General features: G+C 35.0%; 1 protein-coding gene across 2 annotated transcripts in view; it reads left to right on the top strand.

Annotated features, from left to right (window-relative positions):
• The window catches only part of LOC127644592 (epidermal growth factor receptor-like), a 73,958-nt gene that overhangs the window by 52,054 nt on the left and 9,354 nt on the right, over positions 1 to 12,550 (top strand). For both annotated transcript variants that reach the window (XM_052127837.1, XM_052127835.1), the window contains exons 14-21: positions 373 to 463; positions 4,228 to 4,385; positions 4,521 to 4,562; positions 6,460 to 6,601; positions 7,583 to 7,705; positions 8,005 to 8,103; positions 10,699 to 10,884; positions 11,952 to 12,107. In XM_052127837.1, the coding sequence (XP_051983797.1) occupies positions 373 to 463; positions 4,228 to 4,385; positions 4,521 to 4,562; positions 6,460 to 6,601; positions 7,583 to 7,705; positions 8,005 to 8,103; positions 10,699 to 10,884; positions 11,952 to 12,107 (997 nt within the window). The remainder of the gene's footprint in view (positions 1 to 372; positions 464 to 4,227; positions 4,386 to 4,520; positions 4,563 to 6,459; positions 6,602 to 7,582; positions 7,706 to 8,004; positions 8,104 to 10,698; positions 10,885 to 11,951; positions 12,108 to 12,550) is intronic.

Genomic DNA, 12,550 nt, shown 5'->3' with positions numbered 1-12,550 from the left:
CCCTCTCATTTTATCTAAATAACAACAAGGTCATTTCAGTAAACATCCAAATATCCTGAATTCATATGAGCAATGAGAGAGATTAAGTCTATTATTATTTTTTAATTGCACAATTGTTTGGAATACTTGATTCATATTCTGTGGTCAGAATTGTTTTAGATTGACCGCTAGACTATATAATGACCATTGTATCAGACTGCTGATTTCTTACATAGCTATGCGAGATTCATGTCTCGTGTCTGTGTTCTATTGTCTGTGTATTTATTTAGTAAGTAGCCATGTGATAACTGGGACAATTTACAGTCATTATCACAAAATAAACCCCTACTTTTGTTTGACTACTTTGACCAAAATTCATTTTTGTCTCTACAGTGAGCCACGTGAATATGAGGTCAATAAAACATGCGTTGAATGTGATCCTGAGTGTCTGCTTATGAATGACACCCTGACCTGCTCTGGCCCTGTAAGTCTTAACGGTCCAGAGTTATCTCATCACTACACTCAAAACATCATTCATTACCCTTCATTAATTCAATTGTAGAACATTTTAGATGGTCTTTGAAGGTCAAAAATGTCCACGTCAAAAAACTGCCATTATAAAATTATATATTCATATTATTTTCCACTTTCAATTAGTTACTTTTTTAAACAAACATCAGTCCTGATCATAACTACCAAATATTCATTCATTTTAGGGGTTTGACCCTTTTTAAATGCCAGTTTCTTTATATAACGCCACTGTTGTTTTTTATGAATAAAACAAAAATTATTTTCCATATACTTATTGCTAAAGGGAATGTTCACAGTCTGTGCAGTGTCGGATAAAAAAAAAATCTCACAAAATTTCAGACAAAAATGTCTACGTCAATTAACTACCATAAAAATATTAGATATTAATATTATTTTCCACTTTCACTGACATCGATTTTTTTAACCTACATCAGTCTTGATCCTAACTACCAAATATTCATTCATTTTCAGGATTTTATCTCTTTAAATGCCAGTTTGTTTACATAATGCCACTGTTGTTTTTACACACACACATACACAAACACACTCTGACATCCGTACCAATACACCCGCACGATTTTAGATGCATTATTTATTTAATTGGCCTGCAGTGCTCTATAATACAGCAAACAGAAAATAGAAAAAAAGCTTGTATATGCTCCATAGTGTAAAGTTGTGAAAAATGGTACCATTTGATGGAAAATACTGAAAGCATAATATCATATAAATCATGATTTTATGCTTTAATGGCATTGGGATCAAATATTGCAGTTTTAATGGGTTTAAATGGGGACATTTTTGTCCTGAAGGTCCTGAGAGTAACTATTTTGTGTACACAGTGTATTATATATGTTTTATAGGAACTGAGGTTGAAACATCAAAATTCCCCCAAAACTACACACCTTTGGCAAAATTTATGCTGTTGAAATTAACACAACAGCCAAAATGATAGAAAAAACTAAAAAGAAAAAGACAAAAATGTCCTGAAGGTCACACAAGGATTAATACATTTTCTTATGTTGGACTTACTTAATTTAATGTATTAATCATTAGTATATGCCAGGTGAGCAAGTGTAAGGACAGTGAAACTGTTGCACTATCAATTTAATAGCAACTGCTTATCGATCTATGCTGCAGTTCAATACATTTTTCACTTGCAAATGAAAGTCCATCCTAAATATGAAAAATATCTTCCTATACTCATCTTGCTCAAAAATGCATTTTACAAATTTAAATGAATAGAACAAAATGAAATCAAGTTTTAGACCAGATGTTCTAGACTTGTGTTGCTTTAGTTAAATAATTAAGTACATTGAACAAGAAGCAAAAAACATTTTTTGAGTGTAGTATTCAACAATATTTTTATGTAACATTTACACATACACTTTATATGTTTTACAATATCAACCTATTCACACCATCTAAAATGTAAGCATTGTTACTTATCAGTGAATGATGGAGAGCCATTGTACGAGAAATAATTTTTTTTTATAGATAATTTGTGTATAAATTATATCTAGATGGGATATAAAGATATACTATAAACAATTGAATGTCTCTAAAGCTGTTCACATATAAAAACATTTATGGGTAACACTTTACAATAAGGTTCCAGTCGTTAACATTATTTAATATATTAGGTATAACTAACAAACTACCGGTATTAACAATCACATTTTTTCACAGCATTTGTTTATCTTTGTTATACCACTGATCTGTTGAATCCTTGATTCTGATTGGTTGACAGAAATTCTAAGGTGTGCATTTATTTTTCAAGGAAACATACGACTATGAAGTACTTCCAGGTCTTGACCGCATAACGGTTCCATATCACAAGTTATTTCAAAGAGCCAAATAGGCTACCACAGCAAAATAACCATATAAACAAAGACAATGGTTAAAGTAAATCAGTTAAGAACGTCAAAAAATGTCTATAATATCCTACATTTATTTCAATTTCAGTTGAAAAGTGCCCTCGTTTCACCCACACTCACACACGCTCAAACACACACACGCACGCGCACACACACACATTTTGGGACTAACAAATAGACCCGAACCCCCTGCGACTTGATCAATACATTAGTTTCTATTATTCGAAATAACTTTTAATATGTGAAACTTTTTATGTTTCAATGTATTTTGCCATAATCAGCCTCACATAGCTATACTGGAAAGCACGGCGCTACTCCTCCCCTTCTCTTTCACTTGGGCGCACACCCACCCACACACACACTACCTTGTTACTCCAATGATGAAAAGCATTGAAAAGAATAGCAAAGAAGGCTTGTGCTGTTTCAGAGCTAGATACAATCGATCAATATAACAGTTTCTATATTATCTGAAATATCTGTGGGAAACACCCTCGCAAGCCTCAGTATCCTCCGTTGCTAGTTCTAATGAGACGTTTTCGGTGACGTTTTCAAACTAGCATCAAAGGCTTGAGCTGTATTAAATCAAGATGCTGAATCCATGGTGGAAGAAAGTAGTTCCACTCACAAGAGCGTTTTAGGGGCGAAAACTAGACAATCACCTGAACGATGTCTTAAGGTGTTAGAACCGTGGTATAAGCAGAATAATTTGACTCCGCTGCGGATCGGGACCGCATTACCACCTCAGGTGTGCATTATTTTTCAATAATTCAACGGTCCATCATCAGTTATTCCTTACTTAACGATAGTTTATAAAAATACAATTGCTCATTGTTAGTTCATGTTAGTTCATTGTGCATTAACTAATTTAAACAAATACAAACTATACTAAATCTATTAGTATATGCTTAAATTAACATTAAATGGATAGTTGTCCTAATAATAATAGTAATAATTATCTGAATAATAATCTCAGATGTGTATGACTTCATTTCTTGTTTTTAGAAAAATATTTCAGCTCTGTAGGTCCATACATTGCAAGTAAATGGTGGCCAGAACTCATAAAAGGCATAAAAATAATCCATCAAACAGTTAAATCCATATCTTCTGAAGCAATATGATAGGTGTGTGTGAGAAACAGATCAATATACAAGTCCTTTTTTATAATAAATATACACCTTTGACCAGCCCCAACAAGAATGTGAAAGTGAAAATGAAAGTGTAGATTTACAGTTCAAGAAGGACTGTTTCTGTTTCTCACCCACACCTATAAATTGATTTAATCATGGGAGTCTTTTTGATTACTTTCATACTGCCTTTTGGGCCTTAAAAGTTCTGGTCTCCTTTCACTTGCTTTGTATGGACCTACAGAGCTGAAATATTCTTTGAAAAAATCTTCATTTGTGTTTTGCAGAAGAAATAAAGTCATGGATAGCATGAGGGTGGGTAATTATTCATGAAACCTAAGGTTTTTTTTATTAATGTTAACAAATGTAACCTTTTATCGAATTATATTTTAGATGCTGTCAATATGTTTATATTTTGCATTTCAGTGTCTGTGCAACCCTAATGTACAAACACTAATGAATAATATGAATGCCAACAAATGTGATGACATTGAACACCTAGCTAGATGCCAGTAAACATATTTATTGTTTTTTAACAAAAAAATAAATAAATAAAAGCTGATGGAAGTACACCAGTCTCTCAAACAAATGTATTCTGACATCTTCTCAGAAAATCTATGTCCCTATAGTTTCCTTGAGACACATAATTAAATTCACATCACTAAAAAAACTGTTGAAAAATGTTGCTTGTTCTCATCTAATTGCCATCTTTTGTCCAGGGACCTGACAAATGTACGGTGTGTGCCAACTACAAAGATGGACCACACTGTGTAACACGCTGTCCACAGGGCATACCAGGAGAGAAAGACATACTCATTTGGAAATACGCTGATGAGATGAGGGTTTGCCAGCCCTGCCACGAGAACTGCACCCAAGGGTGAGCGAGACATTGTAATTTATACTTCATTAGATTGTAATAAAAAAATGAAATGGCCAGTAGTATAATCTTAGTTGAGGTACTGGGGATTGCAGTGTGTACTGGATGAATGACGGATTATGCTTTGCTGTGCAGATGTACCGGACCTGATCTGAAAGACTGCAAAGATTTCAAAGGGTAAGAAATTAATTTATTTACACAATATCATGGGTTTTATGACAGAAGTAAAACAAAACTAACAACAACCATATTTTGGGGAAATTACATTTAGTTCATCACACTGAATGCTAGTAAATCAATGAAGAGCAAATCCCTCTTTTCTTCCTCCTTTCCCTTATAACCCCTTTACAATGTACTTAAATATTTACAAAAAGATTTAAATAATTAAAATATATTTATTATTAAAAAAAAAATCCTTAAATTACACATTTCATTTAAAATTAAAGCCAAAGATACTAAGACTTGTGAAAAAAATCAAGTGGAAAAATCTATTACTACCACAAGACATAAAACACTTCAAGAATTTTCTGAATACAACCTGAATATCATATACAGTTTTTCTTATCAGATGATTTTATTTTTGGTTGATTGTTTCTTTTAAGGATGTTTTAGGTGTTTTACTAGACAACAAGACAAATATACTCTTATAAATATTATTTTCAGTGTATCTCAACTTGTATTTGAGATACAGGGAAGATTGATTTGCTTAAGTGACCCATGCAAAATCGCTCCCTTAAATGCTTGCAGTGGTGTTAAAGCTGAAGTGTGTGATGTTTTTTATGCTCATGTACTCTCTCCTATCTCAGCTGCATATGCAGAGACAACTGCAGAATAACGAAGCCATTCATAGGTTGATTTCCCCCCAAAAATGTAAAAACAAAAATTGTAGCATACTGAACAACCAGTAGAGTATTCATAAACTTGAGTGGGCCAAGAGACATTATCGATTGCATGAAATCTATAAACGTATTTATTTTGTATGTACAATTTGAACAATAACTAAAGCTAATTGTTTCCAGGGGCGTATTTAGGACATTTGCAAAAGGTTGTCTACATTAAGAATATAATATAAGTATATTCATGTTTGAGTACAGTACATTCAGGCAATAAACATATTAATTACGTGGCTCCATTCTGATTGGTCAATAACCCCATCTAGTGGTGTGATATTTCTCAGTAACAACCGCACATCTAAGTATCAGACCGATCATCTAGGCCATTTTTACTACTACTTGAATTACTGCGCAATCTCTACAAGTAAGCTAATGAAATTATTTAAACTCAAATCAATGTTTCATATGTATTTATGTATTTGGCATAGTCTTGTAATAAGATGCATATTGTGTAGTTAGACGGTCATTAATTACAAAATAAACGGCAACAGAACTGGAGGTGGATTTCAGCGGTTCAGCGATTTATATATTCTTACATACTTTCAATGCAAATCAATGTTTTGTGTCCATTTATTGATTTATTTGTCAAGTAGTTTGGTACTAAGATGAATAATGAGCATTTTGTTAGTAGCCGTGTAATAAGCGGGATAATGTACAGTCAGTCGGTTGTTATCGCATAATAAACCCTTCATGGTGACAAGACTGATCACCCTTTCGGGCTTTTCATATTTATTTTCATATTTTTCATCTGTATGACTGCATTTTATATATATATATATATATATATATATAAAAGTATATAACAAAAGTTTTTTTTTTTTCACATGCAGAACATATGGAACATTAGAAGGCATTATGCCTGGGAACAGATATTGATTATTTAATCTTTTGGCTGTTTGTGGAAAATGGGCATAATACAATGATTGGGTGGGCCTGAGTGCTCAGTGGGTGCCCACCCAGACTCACCTGTTGCTACGCCAGTGCAACCACCCTGATGAAGCAGCATTGATTCAACCTATTAAAGACAGGAGTGTTTGGGAAACCTTTCTGAATACAATAATAATTTTTGCAATTTCCATTTGTTGATACTAGTGTTGCAGAAATGTTACTTTGAAGTTGCTTGCTTTGTTTGTTAGCCAAGTATGCTTTTTGTTAACTGAGTAAAGTTAATTCATCTTTAGTTCGGGCTTGTCCATGATTGCCGCTGGTGTAGTTGGAGGTCTGCTGGCTTTTGTTATCCTGGGTCTAGGAGTGGCTGTTCTACTGCGCAGACGACACATCAAACGGAAGAGAACCCTACGACGACTCCTGCAAGAAAGAGAGGTTTGACTACAAGACAAACACTGAATCTAGGATAGCAATACAGAAAAACCATATCCGAAAATTCAACATCTATTTTTAAACAATACAAGGTGCCTGTGAAAAGGAAGAGAGAGTTGGTTGAGCTCAGTGCCTGATAGAATGAACAAAATGTTTAATAGCTTCTAAATAATTGCCAGATTTAATACAGCCAAACAATATAACTTTAAGGAATAGTTCACCCAAAATGAACATTTTCTGTCATTATTTACTTTCCCTGATGTTGTTCCAAACCCATACTCTGTTATTTTTCTTTGGAACCCAAAAGGATCTTTCCATAACTGTGTAGTTCATAGTGACCGTATCTGTCAATATATTACAAATAATATTTAAAAAACAAAAAAAAATACACCATAAAAGTTGTTACGAAGTAATAATCTTTCCTAGTAGTGAGCTGGTTCTTTTCAATGAACTAGTTGATCAGGTTCACAAATCAAATTGAACAACTCATTCACGAATCAGTTCAGCCTGACTCAATGAATCGGTTGCAGCTGTTTTCGAGTTAACAGCTTAATAGAGGGGAAAATTGTCAATGAATATTGAATTACATTTCGGTCTGTTCCTCACACAAAACTGTCATATGGCTTCAGAAGACTTGAGATATAGCACATGAGTCGTATGGACTACTTTTATGGTGTTTTATGGTCATTTTTGTGGTCACTGTGAATTGTTATTGTTCCGAAGATTCTACAAAATATCTAATCTTTCATTCAATAGAAAGTTAATAATAACAGAATTTTCACTTCTGGTGAACTATTCCTTTAAGCTCCATAAAGCCATTTCACAGTTGTAGTAGTGTCAACAGTGTAGGACAATTATGATTGAAATCAGTCATTGAGGCAACGTGTTAGTGAACACAGCCAGATCATGTCAGCCTGTGCTCATTCAAGGACAGGATGTGTGTTTGAGTATGGAGGGGTTTCCTGAGTGTATTTGTCTCTACAGCTGGTGGAGCCTCTGACCCCCAGTGGCGAAGCCCCCAACCAAGCCTTGCTGCGCATCCTCAAAGAGACCGAGTTCAAAAAGATCAAAGTGCTTGGCTCTGGAGCTTTCGGCACTGTGTATAAGGTGACTGACCTCTCCTTAAGACTGCGATGTAAATACATGTAGGGTGACTGATGTGCTACTTGCTTTTCCTGTTTTCTCATTGTATGCCATTTTAATTTTCTCTGCACTGCAAGCTCAATTAGTTGTTGCTATGTTGATTTGTCAAAGAAATAAACAATAGCCTTTTTATCTCAGTGTCTCTTTATCTCAAGATGATCCAGCCAGACGCATGATACTTTAGCATTTGCCTCATCATTTACAAAACACTGGGTGTTGCTCAGTTTGTGGCAAGAAGTGTAAAAATGTGTCTCTCCTCACAGGGTTTGTGGGTTCCAGAGGGAGAGAATGTGAAGATCCCTGTTGCCATTAAGGTCTTACGAGAGGCCACGTCTTCTAAAGCAAACAAGGAGATTTTGGATGTGAGTTTTAGAATCTGTCCTAACTGAGTCAAGGTGTTTGTTATGTCACTACCTTTATAACTGAACTTATTCAGGATTTAGGCTGTGACACATTGTCTAGTCTTGGTTATTGAGTGCTGTCAATGGACTTTAGTCAGGGTAGACACCATTTCTATTTTGAAGAGAATGAATACATGGGTGTGCTGGATAGACCTGCTGCCTGTTCAATGGGTATTTATTGTTTACCTTGGTGTTGATTGTTAAAGATGCACATAGTCATAAGAACAAAAAGATTAATCAATAGTACCGTTAAAAAATATGTTCAAAATCATGAGAATCTAGTTATACTTGTTGCCTGCATCTCTCTTCTAGTGCTGTTGAATCTTAGTACTGACTTTGAAAGCATAGATCGTGACATATTTTTGGATAGGCTTGAGAATTAAATTGGCATTTGTGGACAGGTATTAGCGTGGTTAGATCATACTTATCCGAGCACTACTATACTTGTTTGTGGAAACAAGGAACTGTCAAATCAAGCACAAGTTATAAGAATATTCTGGGTTTAATACAAGTGAAGCTCAATCAGCAGCATTTGTGGCTTAATATTGATTACCACTAAAATGGATTTTGACTTGTCCCTGCTTTTTCTTTTAAATAAAGCAAAAATCTGGATTACAGTGAGTTACTTACAATGGAAGTGTATGGAGCCAATCTGTAACCAAAAAATACTCACTGTTTCAAAAGGATAGCCAAAAGACATGAATAATATGCGTGTTAAAAGGATTTTAGTGTGATAAAATTGCATTTATCCTTTTCTGTGTAAAGTTGTATTCAATTTTACACCTTTGCTGCCATGACAACATAATGGCTTAGACCCTGTAATCCTGATAAACAACAATTAAAACAAATTTACAGCTTAAGTAACACAAACAAATGAATGTAAGTGCTTTTATATAATTATAAACTTCACATTTCTGCCTTTTAACCCTCCATGGGGCACCATTCACTTCTATTGTAAGTGCCTCACTGTAACCTCGATTTTTACCTCTTTTGTTTTTAAAGAAAAGGTGAGACAAGTCTAAATTAGTTTTGTGGTAATAAACATTATGCAACAATGCTGTCAACTGAGCTAAACTTGAACCCAGAATATTCCTTTAAGTATAGAGTGCCACAGGGCTCTGTATTAGGTCCTCTTCTGCTCTTCTTGTACATGCTTTCCTTAGGAGACATTAACAGGAAACATGGAATTGGTTTTCACTGGATCTTGGCAACAAGCTTTTATCGTACACTTTTGCTCACAGAATGAATTAATCTTGGCTGACTGCAATTAGGACATTTCTACAATGGCATTGAAAACTTCAAATAAAAATTGTGATGCTGCATCCAGCACAAAATTAGCAACAGACTGTAACTGTGTGCAACTTAAAGTCATTGAAAGGTTGAGAATATGTCATTTTTCAAAAACTTTCCAGTGGATGAAATATTTGGTAAACATAGGTTGTGAAAATTTGACATGACTGACATTTATCCCTATAGAACGGACTCTGTGGCTATCCTTCACAGCCTTGTTTTCATTTGTGTCAAATTAAAAATGCAATCTACCCTGACTAAAGTCCATACCGCAGAGATTTAGACCATGTATAATCAGTTCTGATTGGCAATTGATGAGTGAATATTGACACTTTGTATATATTTCTCAATGTTCCTTCAGACTATCTAAATAATTTTAAATGAAATAAATAGCAAATAGTCTTTTTTGCTAATTGTGAAAAATATTTAACAACATTTTTAAGTAAATCAACTGACAATGATTTTTCAGCGATTATAACTTTATCTGCATTTTCCAGTAAACACTTTTTAAATACTCCCATCCACATTGTAAAATTTATGTTTCTTTAGTCAACTTAAGTTAATATTTATGCAGAGCAGGCCTTTGTCTCCAGAGACAAGAACAGTTTCTAAACATAACCTTGAGTTAAATGGTAATCTGAGCAAGTCCCACTGGACATTACATGGAGTTGATATACAACAGAAAACTTAGTCATAGTCTTGAAATACCATCTTTTTCTTTTTTTCAGCCAAAGGCAAAAAGGTCTTGTTTGCTGTTACAAACACTAAGACTGTAATTTCCTCTAATATTTTCTTTGATTATGTGGATGTGACTGAGCAGTCAGTTTCTCAAGGTCACTTTGAAGATAACGCATCTATGTAAACACTGTAACCTTTTGCATATCAGTCTGAAGCAACTAAAATCTAACAAAGATCTGTTTGACTGGGAACAGTCCTATGAATTTTAAAAAGAGGACTGGGTTGAAATATATACTAGTCCCTCCCTCGTTCTTTGAAAGTAAAAGGTTGTTAGTGCAGGAAGCTTTAACTTGCCTGGGGAGAATCCAATGTATCGCCCAGGGGTTTGATTTATAATGTTACTGTTAGGTCTTGGTTTTCTTTCAGTATTTTTCCTCTGAACTCAAAGCCCTGTCTCTACAAATATTTTTGAATGCGTTCAGAGCACCCCTTTTGTTAGTTTTACATAAGAAGGGACTATATAAACCATAAACAGTGACAGCATGTTTGTCATTTCTACCATCATACTGACCTCATATGTTTGTACAGGAGGCCTATGTGATGGCCAGCGTTGAGCATCCTCATGTATGTCGTCTGCTCGGCATCTGCCTGACCTCCACCGTCCAGCTCATCACCCAGTTGATGCCCTACGGCTGTTTATTGGACTACGTCAGAGAGAACAAGGACAACATTGGTTCTCAATACCTGCTCAACTGGTGTGTGCAGATTGCTAAGGTAAATGGATTGTGCTCATTCATTGTCTGAATTAAACCTCATGGCTTTATTATTTAAACAGTTGTTTTTATTAAGGCTGTATAATTAACATTTTAATGTAGTGCAATTTATTATAAAAAATGTATGGAAGTACTTGTCCTCTCTGACCTGTAAATAAATTGCATAATAAGGAATTTCCCTAACAGTGGAGCAATTTAAGCCTGAAGTAACACCTAAATGCAATTTGTTTTCTTTGATTGCATCCAAAAGAAGGGAACTAAATGCAGGGGTCTCAAAACACAATTTTAAAACTTTGAACTACTTCTAACCTGACAAGGCTTCTTCAGAACAAATCTGAAAAAAAAAAAAAAAAAGCAACGTTCATCTTAAACATATTTACATGAATGAACAATTACAAAATGGTGCAGATGCAAAGAATAAGAATTTTGATGTGGATTGATGAACCTATCCAGGTTTCTCATTGATGAAATGAAGCCAAAAATAGGTAACAGCAAAACATGTAGTCATACTCTCATTTCTGATGTGCAAATCAGTAGCTGTGAATATTCCTTAAGAAGGCAGCCTTTTTAGTCTGTACTGCTGAGGGGATAACATTTCTTTTTGATCAGTGTATGACTTGAGTATGTAGCAATTTGGTTTTAGCTTTTGGTTTTGCAATTTGGAGAGATGCGGTTTGAAACGCAGTTTAAATATTCTGTATCATGTTCTACAGTCCCAACTGTATGTTTGTTTGACACGCAAGAGTATCCTCAATTTGCACTGTACAAGACAAATTCAGGCATTTGTTTTAGGACAATGGTGTTCCCCATTATTTCCTAATGATCCATATCGTGTTTTCCCTTATCTGTACATTTCTTAATGAGACAAAACTGCTATTTCAAGACTCACAACTATAGTTATTACTCCATGCAACATTGGATTCATTTACAGAAGCTTTTAGGATGACTTGTGAACATGAAACCCATATCGATGAGTCTCATTCAGTGTTACTATAAGTTTTCATACAAGTCTGAATCATCACATTTCTATGAACTTAATTCTTGCAAATGTCTGTCTGACTTCCGTAGGGTATGAACTATCTAGAAGAGCGCCATCTTGTGCACAGGGACCTGGCGGCTCGTAATGTGCTGGTGAAGACCCCTCATCATGTTAAGATCACTGATTTTGGCCTGACCAAGCTGTTAAGTGCCGATGAGAAGGAGTATCACGCAGATGGTGGAAAGGTCTGGTGCTGTTTTCTTTTTCTGGAAAGCTAAAAAAGGCAGTTTTTCATCCTTACTAGATGAAACATAAAGAATTATACAAATGTTCAGCTGAAATGGTGGATGTGATTAGTGTCTTAACTACACAAGACAAATACAGAAGTGTGTGGTTTGGGATGCACCTTATGAGTTCTTGAAATCAGAAGTTTATCTTTAGAATTTTATCAAGTTTGGGGCCTGGGTAGCTCAGTGAGTAAAGACGCTGACTAAAACCCTGGAGTCACGAGTTCGAATTCAGGCCGTGCCGTGTGACTCCAGTCAGGCTTCCTAAGCAAACAAATTGGCCCGTTGATAGAAAGGGTAGAGACACATTGGGTTAACCACCTCGTGGTCTCTATAATGTGGTTCTCGCTCTCGGTGGGGCACGTGGCGAGTTGTGCATGGATGCTACGGAGTATAATGTG

The sequence above is a fragment of the Xyrauchen texanus genome, chromosome 6 (genome assembly GCF_025860055.1).
Source record: "Xyrauchen texanus isolate HMW12.3.18 chromosome 6, RBS_HiC_50CHRs, whole genome shotgun sequence".
Classification (NCBI taxonomy): Eukaryota; Metazoa; Chordata; class Actinopteri; order Cypriniformes; family Catostomidae; genus Xyrauchen; species Xyrauchen texanus.
This window is presented reverse-complemented; position numbering and strand designations above follow the sequence as displayed.